Source organism: Maylandia zebra, linkage group LG16 (assembly GCF_041146795.1).
Source record: "Maylandia zebra isolate NMK-2024a linkage group LG16, Mzebra_GT3a, whole genome shotgun sequence".
Taxonomy (NCBI): Eukaryota; Metazoa; Chordata; class Actinopteri; order Cichliformes; family Cichlidae; genus Maylandia; species Maylandia zebra.
The window spans coordinates 850,783-867,544 of record NC_135182.1 but is presented as its reverse complement, the minus strand read 5'-3'; the positions used below and the strand labels follow the sequence as shown (position 1 = coordinate 867,544).

At 42.7% G+C, this 16,762-nt stretch overlaps 1 protein-coding gene across 2 annotated transcripts in view; it reads left to right on the top strand.

Moving 5' to 3' along the window:
- parp4 (poly (ADP-ribose) polymerase family, member 4) overlaps nucleotides 1-15,778 on the top strand; it is a 41,537-nt gene extending 25,759 nt beyond the window's left edge. For both annotated transcript variants that reach the window (XM_024800420.2, XM_024800418.2), the window contains exons 26-35: nucleotides 5,717-5,797; nucleotides 5,928-6,008; nucleotides 9,554-9,649; nucleotides 9,742-9,873; nucleotides 10,105-10,152; nucleotides 10,465-11,912; nucleotides 12,002-12,071; nucleotides 13,388-13,490; nucleotides 14,611-14,743; nucleotides 14,973-15,778. In XM_024800420.2, the coding sequence (XP_024656188.2) occupies nucleotides 5,717-5,797; nucleotides 5,928-6,008; nucleotides 9,554-9,649; nucleotides 9,742-9,873; nucleotides 10,105-10,152; nucleotides 10,465-11,912; nucleotides 12,002-12,071; nucleotides 13,388-13,490; nucleotides 14,611-14,743; nucleotides 14,973-15,180 (2,400 nt within the window). In that variant the 3' untranslated portion in view covers nucleotides 15,181-15,778. The remainder of the gene's footprint in view (nucleotides 1-5,716; nucleotides 5,798-5,927; nucleotides 6,009-9,553; nucleotides 9,650-9,741; nucleotides 9,874-10,104; nucleotides 10,153-10,464; nucleotides 11,913-12,001; nucleotides 12,072-13,387; nucleotides 13,491-14,610; nucleotides 14,744-14,972) is intronic.
- The last annotated feature ends 984 nt before the right edge of the window (nucleotides 15,779-16,762 follow it).

The window sequence follows — 16,762 nt, the reverse complement described above, 5'->3', positions numbered from 1 at the left end:
TGTAGTAGGGCTGTGCGACATGACAAAAATCTAATATCCCGTTATAAGACATTTATCGTCCTGACAACGGTATAAATCACAAAAATTTAATATTTTCTGTAAATTCTGTGAATCTCGAACAACTTTACTTGTGTGAAGCTTTTCCAGCTGGGCGTCCTTTACTTGGACTCCAGTGTTTTAACCGATTCATGAAACTATACAGGTTGCCCTGCAGTGGAATGAACCCGCCTCCGACCTTACACACACTACACAGACATCACATGGGGATACAAGTCGGAGAACGGTTGCATTACAGGAAAACACTGAAATGTACACTACAATGGGAAAGTACAAGAGGAAAAAAAGAGACCTCTGCTCATGCTGGGCTACAGGAGGACAGCATGAGCACAGGAAACAGAAAAACTCCCCTGCACAGAAAAGCACATAAATGTCCACAGCACAACATTATAGAGCACGTGACCAGCAAACAGGGTTGGGTTAGGGGATGAGGAGTAATCCCAGGGAACACAGCAGCCATCCTGCCACTGCGCCGACTCTCCAGCGCGGGCCCAGACCCGCCTCGTGTTCCCAGGAGGCAACAAGCATCGAAGGCGTTGGAAGGGGAGGGGGATGTGTGAGTGCTTATCAGTGTAAGTGTGTGCGTGTCCATAGTTCAGCTGAGACAGTGTCCTTCGCCCTATCAGGCTAAGTAAACCCAGCCAACCCAGGTTCCTTGCATAGAGTGGGAAGAACAGTCAAAACAGTCGTTATCAGGGAGTTTTTGTTCGGCTCCAGCCTTTAGACATAAGTTGTAACGGACACCATTTTCTTTCAAAGTTTGAGTCCAAAGTTTATTTTTTAGCACCTGACGGCTCTGTTTTTTCTTAAGTGCACAAACCTCCACCTCTGGTCTTGCCGGAGTCCTCTGCTAGCCTGTCGGCTCGGTGTGTGTAGCGTCCTGCTAACTCAGTAGCATATTGTCCGGGCAGCTGTTGTTCAGCCAACCTCCGGTGTTCTGGAGATCTCTGGGATGAGTCGGAGATCGGCGATAAAACTGTTGGAGTTATGAGTCCAAATGTCCAGAAGGTCTTGTCTGCTGTAGGTCAGCAACGCACAGCAATTCTGGATGAAGAATCCGGTCAAAAATACCGTATTTACCACACTATAAGGCGCACTGTCGATTTTTGTGAAGATTTAAGGATTTTACGTGCGCCTTATAGTGCGGTAAATACGGTAGATTAAAACAACCCGCTAAATAGCAGATTCTGGAGGGACACTGAGCCTCGTGTTGTTCACGTGACGCCATCTTACATTTAGAAATGTACAAAGTACGTTTTGCTGCTGCTAAAAATGTCCATGTAACAAGTGAGAATATGATCGGCAGTGTTGTGATTTGCTGTGTGGCAGACAGGATTGGACCCAAACGCAGAACTCACAGACACCAGGGTGAACTGAAAGAGGCAGCTTTATCTTGGCTAAAGTGGAAACACTGACGTCGGACAAGGACTATCAAAATAAAACAGGAAACACACAGAGCGAAACTCAGACTCAGGACACACAAGCTTAACAAGGAGACTTTTTTGTTGGTTTGTTTGTTTTTATGAGATGTTTTGATTTGATAAGTATCTGAGGCTGAGACCCCGATGCTGTAAAACATGATTGCTGGGCTTCATTTCTGTATCCAACTGTAGTTTTAAGATTAGCTGTTTACTAGCTAATGTTGTTCATGAGACTCATCTCACCTTGGTAATATAAATATAATATGGCGAATATATTAAAGTTATCATTTTCACCATTATTAGTTATTACAGCAGTGAGCTTGAACTGTGCCAAACACTGAGCCTCAGTAAAGATTCAAGTTGCAGTTATTTATATTTCCTGTCTCCTTAAATCTTCACTCAAAGACAAGTAAGTATCTGTGACAGTGTGTATACAGATGTATTATATATAAGAGACAAATATTGTTCGTTTAATATGTTGGCATTACTGAATTTGGCTCAATGCTTACATACATGTGTAAAAAGCAAATGTACGAGCTGTGATAACTGTGTCTGATAGAATGAAGAGTCGACTGATATATGAAATATTCCTTTATTGGGTGAGAAAATCAGACCATGTCATAAAAGTCACACAGAATAGATATCAGAGCCTTAAACAGGCTGACTTCTGCTAAATGGGTCAAACTGGGCAGAAAGTCTACAAACACATAACATCCTTATAGAATATGATGTAACACTATAGATCAACTTAGCTCAGAATATATAAAGCATATAAACAGTTACAGCAATATGATGCAACACACACAGCAGCTACTGATCCAAAATACTCAAAGCTTCATAGAACCGAAACCAACATTTATTTTAGCTCCATCCTGCTGCTGATACAGACTTTAGGTTTCTGAACATTAAGCTTGTTGCTGCCTTTCATAGTGTGTAACTTGAAGGCCCTGAGTACTCTGAGTACTTTCTCCCACACTGAAAACACTGGGATGATCACATTATTTGAACATTACCTAATAAGACTGATTCAGCACAGACAGTTATGTTAAACTTTCCTAGCAGTCCTTCACAAACAGGGAACAGTCTGTCTATTCTCTCCATCTGTCAGCTGCTGCTGGCTCTTCCTCCTCCTCTTCCTCACACACTGCTGAGTAGGGATGGGTATCGTTTAGGTTTTATCCGATACCGGTGCCAAATCGGTACTTTTGAAACGGTGCCGGTGCTCAAACGGTGCTCAAACCGGTGCTTAAAGAATGGAGAACACAAAATTGGTCCAAAAACCTCTCATATTCAGCTGGTTTTATGTAAAAAGATAACAATGTTAGCCTTTTCTGCAGCTATGGGGCATATATGGTATCACTCTTAGCTGGAAGCAGTGCTTAAACAATGGAAAAAACACAAACTTTATCCAAAAACCTCTCATGTTTAACTGTTTCCCTCTTTTTCTTTGGTCATTTTAGCCTTTTTGGCCAGGGTGAAGGGAGTATCTGCCATCAAACAAGAAGACAGCCGCATGTAACTACGACGGTGTTTGCTAGTTCACCTTACATGCATTAATGTAATAACGTGGTTAGCCTCCTCAGCGTAAATTACACACGAACAACAGAGAAGAACGGCTGCTGCTGCCATCAAATACGGTGCATTTCTCGGCTTTTAAAAAAAAAACGCTATGCGTCGCCAGGTGTTTCATCGGATTCGAGGTGTTACCTCCTTTGCACAGTATCAGCTTAAAGCACTTGTTGCAGGCTGCTGAGTTTGCATATTTTGCTGTGAAGTACAGCCAGACTTTTGACCGCTTCGCCTTGGTCATTTCTAATCTGTAGCTCTGCTCTAACAGAACGTACGTACCTGGCCCCGCCTACTATCCTCGGAAACATAAAATGATTGGCTAGAATCTAAAGTGTATCACAGCTCAGGAAAAAAAAAGCACCGAAATAAAGCACCGAAATGTGCGCTGCTTTTCGGTCTGGTTACTACCGTTTATGTCAGAACCGGTGCCATCATGGCACCGGACACCGGTACCCATCCCTACTGCTGAGTTTGTCCTGGTGGATCATCAGGGGTGCAAAGCCTCACAGATGATGTGCAGCAGTGGGTCCCTCAGTCTGTCCTCACTCTGGACACTTGCAGTCGTCACACATGGAAATCAAATGTGTGATAAGCTGCAGGATTCAGACACAAGTGTAACTTATAAACACATGTTCATACTTTTATTCCACAATCAGAGAGAAAGACACAGAGAGAGAGTGCAGGACAGACAGACAGGTGACAGTCTCAGGTGTACACACTGCTACACAACAGCACCAGAGAAGCAGGATTTAGTGTTTGTGTTATTACGAGTGTAAACAAGAAGAGTTCCAGATGGTGCAGTGGACACATGTGTGACTGCTGTGATTAAAGCATCTTTCTTTCAGCTTAACGAGTGAACCGTCAGCTCGTTCAAACACACGTTAAAGTCCGTTTGGCTCGACACCACCGAACAGAGGCAGCAATATAACACAGCTCACATTAACAGTGCAGTGAATCCTGCTTGTGCCGTGATGTTCAGGACTGCAAACCGAGCAGCATCACTGACTTTCAGCTTGTTGTGTTTGTGGATATATGACTGACTTTAATTATCCACAAAATCATCACATTCTCTGTAGGATTAAGGTCGACTATTGAACGGCGTATATTTTAAAGTAAAGGTTTTAAAACCAAGTTAGTACAAACGTCGCTAATATCACACAACTTTCCCGACATGTGACCAACAGTAATGTTTTAATGTTCTTCATTATTAAACATTCGCACATAAATAAGTGGCATAAGCTGTGTCCCAAAACGTAGGCTGCATCCTCCTGAGGCTGCATTTGTAGACCTTTTAACATCACAGCGACGCAGCAAAGGCTGTCCGAATTCGTAGACCCCTCTGAATCTGGCCGACAAATGCGTCCTCCTTTTCCCCAGATTTCAAGAATGGGTCGGTGTATCCTTCGTGGCCTGCCATATCCCAGAATTCATAGCGCCGCCCAGCCAATTCAAGTTTCCAACAATGGCTTAACACTGTAGTGTTTGCTGTACAGGGTATCGAGGAATGCTCAGACCTCTGCATTGGAGAGACCAAACAGCAACTTCATAACGCACGCCACAACACAGAAGAGCCACCGCCACGGGACAAGACTCGGCGGTCCATCTGCATCTAAAGGTCAAAGGTCACTCTTTGAGGATGCCAGTGTTCACGTTTTGGACAGAGAAGACAGATGGTTTGAAAGAGGAGTGAAAGAAGCTATTTACATCCACTGTGAGCGACCAGCTTTGAACAGAGGGCGGGGCTTATGAAACCAACTGTCTGCCATCTATAATCCAGTTTGAGATCCTTCCCAGACGCCTTAACGCCCACTCACATCCTGGGCCATCTGACCTCAGGAAATCACATGATAGGGTGGGGCCAGGTTTCACAATGAGCTCACCCAAAACTCTGGCTGATTGTGACCCACACCTGCTTTCACACCTTGGCTCATGTGATTAGAGGATCATCAGGGGGTCCTTTTGTCCCTCTGTGGGGGGAAACTCCCACTAGGTTTATATCTGGGACTCTCCACCATTTGACCTTAGAACTGAAGAAGCTTCTCGGATGAGAGGTGAAACGTCTTCAAGTAACTTAAAGTAGTCCAGACGCTTTTCTTTGCAAGCTCCTTTGACTACGATGACCTGGATGACTGAGAACCTTCACAGACATTGGAAGTGGATCTTTAACTTATTCCCAGTACCTAATTTCACTCTGTCACTATTCTATGGATAATCCAAATTGCCACTAGGTGTGAATGTGAGAGTGAATGGTTGTCTGTCCCTGTGTGTTGGCCCTGCGACAGACTGGCGACCTGTCCAGGGTGTACCCCGCCTTTCGCCCTATGACAGCTGGGATAGGCTCCAGCGCCCCCCGCGACCCTGAAAAGGATAAGCGGAAGCGAATGGATGGATGGATGGATGGATGGACTATTCTTTGGTTAGTAATGCTTTGGTTGAAACTTCAGGCATAGTTATATTTCTACCAGCTGAACAGTAACTGCGAGTGGCCTGAGGGGAACAACAAATGAGTTAACACTAATCTGCATCAGTGTGACTGCTGACTTAGAAACTGTGAAGAGCAAAATATTTGAACTTTATTTTAATTTGCAGTCTCTGGCTTTTTGACCTGATTAAAGAGTTACAGCACAACACCGTTAGACAATAATGATAATGCCGTTGTTTTAACACAGGCGACTCTACTGGGAAATCTGAGTGGTCAGGAGCTCAAAACAATGGTGTCAACCAGCGAGCTGCAGAAAACAAAGGGCACAGTAAGAACGCACACTGACACTCAACAGTAGCTGCTGTATGAGCATACATCTCACTTGTTAAGCCTGCAATCCTCACGCAGGCTGACTGCCATCACAGGACAGTGAGGTAATTGTTATGTCATGTGTTTAGTTTCTTCACAAGCTCACCGCGAGGGCCGTCATCAGGGATTATGAAGACGGGAACCTGGACACCAGTGAAGCTGAACACGAGGTACTTTGCAGATAAGTGAGACCAAAGATTGAAATTTACAGTAGTTGTTGTTGTTTTACTGATATATATATATTTTGTTGTTCTTCAAATTTTTCTTCCAGTTCAGTTTAGTTTCAAAATCCTTATTACAATAAATACAGCTGTGGTCAAAGGTTTACTCATCATGGACATTATGTTCGTACTATTTCGTACTACATTGTGAACTGTTAATCATTTCTTATAGCATATTTTAGTGATGCTGTAAAATGATGTTATGCTTATCTTTACCAGCCTATAAAGTTGTGTTTGATAGCACTGATTAGATTGACCAGTAGAAGAACAGAAAAGAACTCAGTGAAGAAGAATTGTAGATTTGGACACATTGGGAAGGTCTCTTGCAGCCATTTCTAAACAACTACAGATTCCAGCACCATCAGTTCAGGTGAACATTATTATTCAGATGTGTCACCACTCTGCCAAGGTCTGGAAGAAGACACAACCCCTCAGATGAGAGGAAGTTTGTAAGGATGTTCAGGAACGACCCAACAAAGCTCCAGCCTGCCAGAAACTGGAAATGATATCCGATTCAGTAATTTAGGTCAGGATCGGACCGATACTGTATATTGGATTGGTCCCTAGTAGAACGTACATATATTTGTTTAGAAATGTAGAGAGTTAAAGTAAAAAGCAGTCAGAAAATAAACTACTGATAAACTAGTACTTAGAGCAGGGCGATATGACCAAAAATATTTATCACCATATACATTTGAAAATTTGCAATAACGATATAACTGACGATATAACTGACACGAGACGAAACACTTTAAAACTCCACAACTTTATTAGTGCAAAAAAAACCCATCAATGTATTTTCACTTAAACAAGCAGCTGTTTTTATCTGCATTAAAGTTATATAAAAATGTAACAGTGCAAATTCCTCGCTGACAGTTTAACCAAAAGGCATTTCCGGTGGAAACTGAACGACACATCCTCAGCATAACCATGTATAATATCCACAACACTTAAAAAGAGGTTAAACACACACAATACGGTAACATTATGTTGAAGCACAGTACACATCACTCCGCGAGGCTCCGCCTACGATAGCCGTAATGCTCCGACCAGTGTTGCCAACTTAGCGACTTTGTCACTATACTTAGCGAGTTTTCAGACCCCTTAGCGACTTTTTTTTCTAAAAAGTGACTAGCGACAAATCTGGTGACTTTTTCTGTTGTTATTGGAGACTTATTTATGACGACAGATGATGTGCAGATCGATCCTGAAATATCGATTCCTCCGATACCAATCGTTTATGTTCTAGAATCGATTCTCACATTAAAATATCGATATTTTAGTACTTTATAGTAAATTTGTAGTTTATCATGAACAGGAACACATTGGAAAGAAACGATAACATTTGGATTGTCTATGTTTGGAAGGAACTATTTTCCCTTCCGCCTTTCATAGTCATGTGTGAAACACGGCTGTATAAATGTGTGGCAGCCTCTGGCGTGCGCACTCACAACAATGGCTGAGTGTAATTGGAGTCGTGTGGACGTATTTTACCTCCACAGGCAGCCAAGACGCGGTTTGCGATACATGTGGCAAGAAAGTGAAGTGTTGTGGCAACATTAACCTCGTCAAACACCTCAGAGTAAATCACATCACAGAATATGATGAGCGCATGTTGAGGTGAACTGAAGAGGAGGACAGGGACAGGTGCTGCTGGGGCGAGACAGACGTCTCTCACGGAGTCCTTTAGTGCTGCAGGCAGGCAACGTGTTCAAATAGCACAACTTCAGTTTTTTATTTCTATATGATGAACTCTGCATTATTAAGTGATAAGAACAAGTAATCTGATGTCCTGTAATCATTATGACGCTATAATTTGAGATACAATAAATAAAATAAGTTTTTGTACAAAGTATCGGATCAGTATCGTCGATACCACCCTGAATATTACTTGGTATCGGATCAGAAAGGCAATCAGTGGTATCGCACATCACTAATGAACACTTTTTGACGTGAAAGCACGTATCGCTCTTCTCAACAAGCAGCGGTGCTGCCGTGGGCACCTCGCCCATGCCAAAGCGCTCACGGGCGGAGGATAGTGCTCCCCCCGCTGCTATCAGGGCGGGAGACGTTCACACCTGTGCGTCCAAACTGCAAATGAATCGCGCATGAGCGAAGCCGCTGCTCCCGCACTGACTGTAACGCAGTCAGTTCTTCTTTTATTGTTATGCTGTTTTGTGGATCAGGTTTAAAACTACTTAAACACACACACACACACACACACACACACACACACAGTAACTCCACCAGAGTGCCTATCTTGGGTCACTTTTGCTGGTCCAAGCCCGGGTAAAGGAGCAGGGTTGGAATTGTGACATTAAAAAAAACAATAATTGCTAAAAGAAATTTAATTTGTAGTTCTAAATAAATTTTTTACTCACTTTATGTCCACGATGTTATTTTTCTCTCCAACACTGTAGGTTACAATTACATTAGCATTATGCAAATTAAGTGATGACGTCATTTGGCAACTTCTAGCGACTTTTAGGACAGCCAATAACGATTTTCCTTACTGAGGAGTTGGCAACACTGGCTCCAATAATCCATCAAGCGGTGCGGCTTCGTAGCTTAGCAAAGTCGTACTGAAACATCTGACAGATTTTCGAGCGCCGTGCACATAAAATCGTTCCGAGGTCAGTAAACACAACCAGAGTTCATACATAAGGCACACGGGATTATAAGGGGCTCTGTCGACTTTCAGAAAAATCAAAGGATTGATTTTAAGTGCGCCGTATTTTCCAAACAACACGGTAATAACGACGGCCCGCTAGCATGCGCTACCAAAAATAGTGCTTTGTTGTGTATCTGAGGGACGAAAGCCAAACCAGTTCCACACCAGTGAAGCTGCAGCATTTTTACAAACCAGTTCAGGTTCATCAGTTTCATTCAACGATCCGCTTTCGCCCTTCTCGTTCTCTGTTGCCGCCGTGCTTCTTCCACCATGTGCGTATGAAAACAAAGGCACTGCGCATGCGCGTTTCACCCATATTCTATCACGATATTTAATTTTCTTATCATTGCCCAACATTACACCGGTGTTACCGTGAACGGTATGATACGGCCCAGCCCTACTAGTACTGATACCTAAAAATCGTACTTCATTACAGTAACAAAGTATTTGTACTTACTTCTTACTTACTTCCCACCTTAGGGGGATATTATTACATGACGGATCAGCCGGTACTTGGCCAGGGACCCACCAGGTGCCTGTCATGGGCCTGTCAGGAATAAGGCAGCCTTTGTAAGTGGCTGTATCTGTACAACAGCTTATCTCTGGCCTAAATGATGTCAAGCAGCAGGACAATGATCCCATTCGTTCCCACTGCTGTCCAAACTGACAGAAGTTGGCTTAGGCTCTCTAGTTAACAGTGCTGGGATTGTTTAACAATACATTCCTCATGGATATCTTCAGAGGTGACGACAGGCTGATTGTTAGCATACCTGGGTGGGCTGTGAGGGAGAAACTCTGGAAACTGACTTTTTTACTTTTACAGGGTAAGAAAGCAGAGTTGAAGTCCTTCATCATCGAGTTAAGCAAAGAGTTTTCCATCCTGTCTCAGTTTACCAGCTTCGTGGCCATTGAGGAACGGGTTTGTCAAATCAGCCTTTTTCACATTTACAGTTTGTTTTCCATTCTTTTAGCTTTTTTATCAAATATTTATTTAACTGATCTTATTTTTAGGACTCAGAGCAACCACAGCCTGGTTTTACAGACATCTCCAAGCTGATTGCAGAGGAAGATGTGGACTTCCTTCCCTACATTAACTGGATTTCTCCCGAGGATGATGAAGACCTAATAGAGGCATACTCTTTGGTATGAATTTTTTAAACTGTTGTTCATACATGACTAGTCCTCATGCGCATAAACTGGAGCTGTAGTTTTGCCAAAGATTTTGTTTCAGCGGCCGAGGGAGCAACACATCTGTGTTCCTGTCCTTTACTAAACATGTGATCATCATGTCATTGATCGTACTGACTGTGTTGCTGCTGCAATCTTCACAAATGCTGACGTTTATGATTTCATGCTTTTGTCTTGCTGCTGCAGGAGGAAGATTGCGGCTTTGATTTGTTTGAGATTTGTGGTTCACTCACGGTTAGTCCCCTTACACTAAGACGCTGATGCTGCACATTCAGTAAAACAAATTCAAGAAATTTAACAAATATATGGAACAATAATCAATTCAGTTCAATTTCAGAAATATCTAAATGGCATGTAGCAGATGTCCTGCAGGCAAACAAACTATGTGATTCTTTTGTTGAGTTAATGTTGATGTAGAACTTTTCTTATATTGTGAAACCTGTCAAAATACATTACCAACAGTATTTCTGATAGAATTCATCTCAACACATTTAGAGGTTTGTAGAGTCGGAGTTTAAATTTCTGCTTATTTCTCTCCTTTCATAGAGTCCCGACTCCTCTCCTCCAGCTCCACCTCCTTCTTCTTTTAAGGAGCTTGCTTCAGACGATGTTCCCCACCTTTCTTTTCTTGGACATCCGGCTCCCCCTCCGCCTCCTTCTTTTAAGGAGGGTGCTTCAATGTATTCTTTTTCTGGACACCCGGCTCCCCCTCCGCCTCCTTCTTTTATGAAGCGTGCTTCAGACGATGTTCCCCACCTTTCTTTTCTTGGACACTCGGCTCCCCCTCCGCCTCCTTCTTTTAAGGGGGGTGCTTCAGACGATGTTCCCCTCCTTTCTTTTTCTAGACCTCCGCCTCCTTCTTTTATGAAGCGTGCTTCAGAGGGTGTTTCAAGACTTATTCCACAAGGACTGTCCATCCCTTCTTCATTTTGTGGTGACTATCCTCGTAGTCAATCCATGGATTCATTTTCATTTGCCATTTCATCATCATCAGACAGTCAGGCAGTGAAGGACATCGATATTCCAATATTCCAGAGCTGTAGCACTCAGATTAGCAGGTCATCACTCCACACTCAAGGTTACACTTCAGCGATGAGTAATCGGGTACTGAGTGCACTTGATTCTGTGTCTGATGAGGAAGAACAGAGTTCATCTGTTGAAGGCGTTTCTTACAGGGCCTGTAAAAAGCCTAAAAAATACAAAGACGGAGCAGCCAGGCGTCCGTCTTTCAGCCGTCTTTCTTGTAGTTCTTTCTTTGAAGTCAGAGAACAACTTCCTGAGACGTCAGCTCCAGTGGATTTAGAGCACCAAGCAAAACCTCACCTCCAAATATATGGTCAGGCAGGGAAAAGACCCGAGTTTAAGAGTAAAGTCTTTCCTGAGAAGTCCTATTTGTCTCCCGAATTGTGCGGCCTCAGCACAAATGGGAGTCTTCCTGACACTGCTCCTGCAGCAGTACCGTCTCAGGTGGTTGTTGAATCTGATGAAACGGCTCCTCTGTTTGTTGCACAGACTGCCAGAGACAGAGGGCCGTATTTTGGGTCAGCTAAGTTTACTTCCAGTGGCTTTCACTCTCAGTTAGGTAGCTCAAGCTCCACCTATGATGGTGCTCCGGGATATACAGTGGTTCCTGTGACGTCAGCTCCATCAGATTTAGAGCACCAAGCAAAACCGGACTTGTGCTTACGATCATTAAGGCGGATAAGGGGAAGACCCTGCGGGAGAACAACTTCTTATCTTGCGTCCTCTTTATCTCCCACCTGTTCCGACAAAGATGTTCCTGTAAGCCCTGCAAGGGCTCCTGAGAAGGCCGCTCAGCTTCATCGCAGAGGAAGGGCTCCCTCTTATAGTTTATCCAAAGTTAAGAGTGCATCACAACCTCACCATGAACTTGAAGCTCAGAGCAATGTTCGACAAAGAACGCGCGTCATAGCTTTCGTCGCTGGCCATCAGGATCTCCCGACTAACCCTGTCCTGCGTCATCAGTCAGCTGCGTGAGTCTCTGAACATTTCTACACACATTCTGTTTGTTAACTATGAGAAGTGTTTGTCTAACAGATGGAAATGACTGTATGTTAACTAGACCGAATGCAGCAGAATCTCCTGAAGCGCTGAAGCTCAAATGGATGAAGATCTTCCAGATGCAACATTCAGTGAGCTTTTTGTGGTTTTATAGTCTTGGGTTCACTTAAGCAAACATAGCTGTTTATCACTCGGACAAAGCAACAGCTTCCTTTGGCTCTCTGACAGGTTAAAACTGCGAAGGAAGCTTAATTTTTTTACTGAATCACTTGTTAACATCTGTTTTATTTCTATGGGACTTGTCATTGTTAGGGTCATGGGTGGGTGGAGCCTATTCCAGCTGTCATGGGGCGAAAGGCGGAGTAGACCCTGGAGAGACTGCTAGTGTATTGCAAGGCTAACACAGAGAATTTAACCTCCTAGGACCTGGCGTCCACATGTGGACATCATATTCTGGGTTGTCTAGACCAAAATACAAAATTTTGGTAAAAACAAAGAATCACATAATTATTTGTTTTTACATTCATCAGGTTCAATCAGCCCAAATAACGAGAAGAGAAATAAAAAATGCCGTGTAAGAGTTCAGGTCTTACGAGGTTAAACATAACTGTCAGGTTAGGCTCAGACTAGGGTTTTAGTCTGTGTGATATTAACAGAGCATGCAAACATCCACTGTTTTGAAACTTTAAGCTACATTTCAGAGTTTTATGATAGGAATATGTAAAGAAAGCTTCCAGTGATGCCCCTCAGCCTCCTTGTAGACACACCTGTCGTATCAATTTGAAAATTCTACCTCACCTCGTTCTCAACTCGTCACATTCACAAGATTTCCAGAAAACTTGACCTCCAACCTTTACCTTATACTAAAGGCCACTGGTATTCAAACTGGTCTGAGGTTTGTAGTGGCTGCACCTGTTTTTGAGTTACTGCATTCACAAGCTCAAGTGCCCATGCTGCCCACCTGCCCAGCAGGGTGGAGACGGTACCCCATCACACTTTTACAGCCGAGGGGTGAAAATCATTTTGACGCAGAAAGAATCGCAGCTAATGATGAGTGTGGGATCATAATGGGGATATAAACAAGACCTTGCTATCACGTTTACCCAGAATGCAGTTTTTCAAATGGTATCCAGTTAATTATCAGAAAACAGATAAAACAGCCACGTTTCTGTCAATCTACATCACAGATATTAAACTGGTAATATATGTCATGACAGTGATGCTCAAAGTTGGTCATAGAGTTAAAAGTGTTTTATCGTAGTGAACGTTTCATGTGGTTAGCTCCTGTGCTTTGGTAGAGTTAGCAAGGCTCAAAAAAGCTGGACAGAATTATTAAAATGACCAAGGACAAAACTGTAACACACACCTTTGTACTCTGAGTGCATGCAACTGGAAAAAATGTAAATGTCACTTTGATATAATGGCGTTATTTTTATGCGTGTTGTAGGAAGGGTACTGGGAACTAACCACAGAGCTGGGGGAACTACTTAATGTCAACGTGGACCTGTTTGCCAACGTGTTCCTGAAGAACAAAGGCATCCATTCTCTCGGTGAGAGCTCGTTCAATTCTGATCTGGAGGTGGAAAAACTAGCTTTGTACTTTCAAGTTTTATGAAAGTTAACAAGTATGTATGCTTACTTGGGATCATGTTAACAATGCATATAAAATGTGACTCACATCCACCAAGGTCTTTAAGGTCAACTTAAGATTTATTGGTGGAAAATTGACAAAAAGCCTCGAATAACTTAGAAACTGCAGTTCTTACATGTGTGTTTTGTTAAAGTACATAAAGTGCCATATAAAGATTTACAGCATCATGTTACATTTGAGGTCTGACCTAAGTAGTACTAAACAGTAAAAAGAAATGACACATATCCACATAAATAAAACCTAATTCTTTGCTTTTGTTTTCATGGCACTTCTTAAAGTTTACAAAGAGCAGAAAACAAAGTGGTTCCCAACAAAAGCCGATGCTGGTCCTTTAAATAAAGCCCAGAGACTGATGGGTGCACAGATTTGTGCTCTGAGTGCTTCTTGTTTTTCAAGTTATTGTAAGTTTACTAAAAACATAAATTTACTTAGTTTTATAATTATTATGAGCTCACACTTAACACTTTACCTCGATGTCTGTAAGAAAAATTTTGCAATAACCATTTTATACCAACACGTTCTCACTCACAAAGCGCAACATTCTGCGCTAAGTGACAAATCATCGATATATTACGCTTCCGATCACTCAACACGTCCCTATATTACGAGATCGGAAAAATGAGGAAACCATTTGGAATGTATCTACACGTTTGTTTTACTCGCTTTGGAAAACACGATCCAACGTCATTGAAGTGCTGGTTATGGTTTGGGATCAGGTTAGGGCTGGAATACATGGCAGAAGCGTCATTCTATTGGATTTCATCCATAACCCGTTATATGCTGTTTTCTAGGAGCTCAGATGTTAATTAACCTTATTTTTCATTATTTCTTTAAAAAAATCAGGCACATGTTAAACCTGTAGATTATTCCCCAGCGCGACGTTTAAATGGGCAGCTGTTGTTTGAGATTGATTCATTATGTTGATTCTGTTTGTCTGGACGTTGCGTCTGGAACACTTCGGTTATAAAAGGACCATTTTGTGATTTACTTTGGGATCTTTTTTGCATGTGTGTTTGAAGGCGTGACAGCCCACAAAGATATCCTGAGGCTGGTGGCGACTCTTCTGGTTCTGCAGCTGATGAAAGTGGACAAACTGGAAGAAGGCAAACTGCTCCGCACCCTGTTCTGTCTGGAAGAAGCTTCTCAGTCCAGGTCTGTCCAACACAGGATGCACAACAGCTTAGAGTAAAATTTCTCTGCAGTTGTTACAAATCAGCTGAAATTAAGCTTGAAAAACATTTTGTACAAAATGTGATTTGATGTATTAATGAAGCTTATTTCACTATGCCTTGCATGACTTTAGAAATGCAGGTCTGGAAATATTTGCACCACGATGGTTTTAACAAGTTTGTTCACTACTGTGACTGTCTTTTTCATTCAGGCCTGAACGATGGGAGCAGGTGAAGAAGGCGGTGGACTGGGTTTGCTGGGCTGACCGACAGTACCCCTGTGTCTATTGTCGGCTAGAGTTTGGTTTGAGCTGGGAGTCCGCCACCCGTCAGCTACTGGGTTATGAAAGCCTCCCTCCCTTCTCGCCTCTCTGTGGTCTTGATCTACAGAGGACAACGGCCCGAGTACTGGTCCAGTGAGAAGATGCTGTGGACACCGCGTAGCCTTTCAGAGGGGATTGCAGTAGCTTTAGATATGCTTGTAGATGAATATGCATGTATTCCTTTTCCTTTTAAGAATTGTGTACTCTGTGTGTTTATACATGTATGGATAATCTCAAATCTGCTGTAATCTAATTTCTCAAATGTTACAAATACAGGTCATTTACACGGAGCATTTACTGCACATAGAGCAGTTGTTTTGTCATCTGTGAAGTTTGCCCGAAAAGCAAACTGGTGTTTGATCCAGGTCAGGTGGTAAAATGTACTTAATTTGAGACACAAGTTGTTATTTTTTTTATTGCATAGCACAGTATCGGTTTTTTAAAACACTTCATAGCTGTTGGTGGCAGCAGTTGTTGTTTGTGCAGTGGGATAATGGTGGAGGGTAAATACCTCTGATGCTGGAGGACCGATGTTGACTCTCCAGTGATTGGGTAGCAGAATGTAGGAGTCTCCCCTGGTTACGGGCATCAGCCAGGTTTGTGTCCTTTGTGTTTGATGCACATTGTAACACAGTCAGTGACTTGATACTTATTTACATGTAACAAGGGTTGTTGTTAATAAATTGCTACTGTGACCTGTTTGTGCCGGTGCTTTACCTTGCTGCCTTTTACAGCTTCTGCCGTGTTAAGTTGCTGAGGGAGGCTGAATAAATTGAATACATGCAAAGGGTACCAGGTTTGAGGGTCTCGGGATCTTATCACTGCTTTTTGAAGATGAAGTGGTTTTCTTAGGTTCACCAAGCTATCACATCCGGCTGACACCAAGATGGTCATAGTAAGGAGCTCAGTCATTTAGGTGAGAGAGGTGTTGACTGGCATGAAAACCATCACTATGGTCAGGCCGTCCCATCTGTGCTGAGAACAGAGGCAATGAGTTGAATGTGTTTTTCAACAGATTGAAATGCTCACCTCCCTCCTGATTTACCTGTAGTCATCCTTCAGTCCATGCCACTCTCTCTCCACTTTGCACCTCAGGCTACGTCTACACTAATCCGGATAAATCTGAAACACTCCGCGTCCACACTATCATTTTCAAAGAGTTGTGCATCCACACTGAAACGACCTAAAATGCTTACATTCCAGTCCTGCGCATGCATGTAAAGTAAGAAGATTCGACCCGCCTCATTTCTGTCTGCCGTTTATTTTCTTTCCGGCTCTTTGAAAATTGGCCAAATGTGGAGGAAAAGCACCGAGTTTTTTTAAATGGACTAACAATGAGGTGGAGTTGTTGCTGCGAGGAACACAAAAGCACAAATTGCAAAAGCGAGTGAGAATTAAAGCATTTGAAGAAAAGCTCTCTGGAGCATGTGCAGACTGATATTAATCTTTAACAGGGCTGTCAAACCTGAGAGCTAACAGAACAACTGCTGCTCCGCTGTCTCAGTTTAATTGGTCACATGACTGCATCATATAACTAAAATGCGTCATCTTTCCAAAAGTCTGCGGCCACGTGAAAACAGCGTTTTCAATTGTTTCTGCTTTTTCAAAAAGCTCCGTTTTCCTTGACCGAAAACCTCAGTGTGGAGGCCAAAACGGAGACAAAAAGATGTTTTCAAACG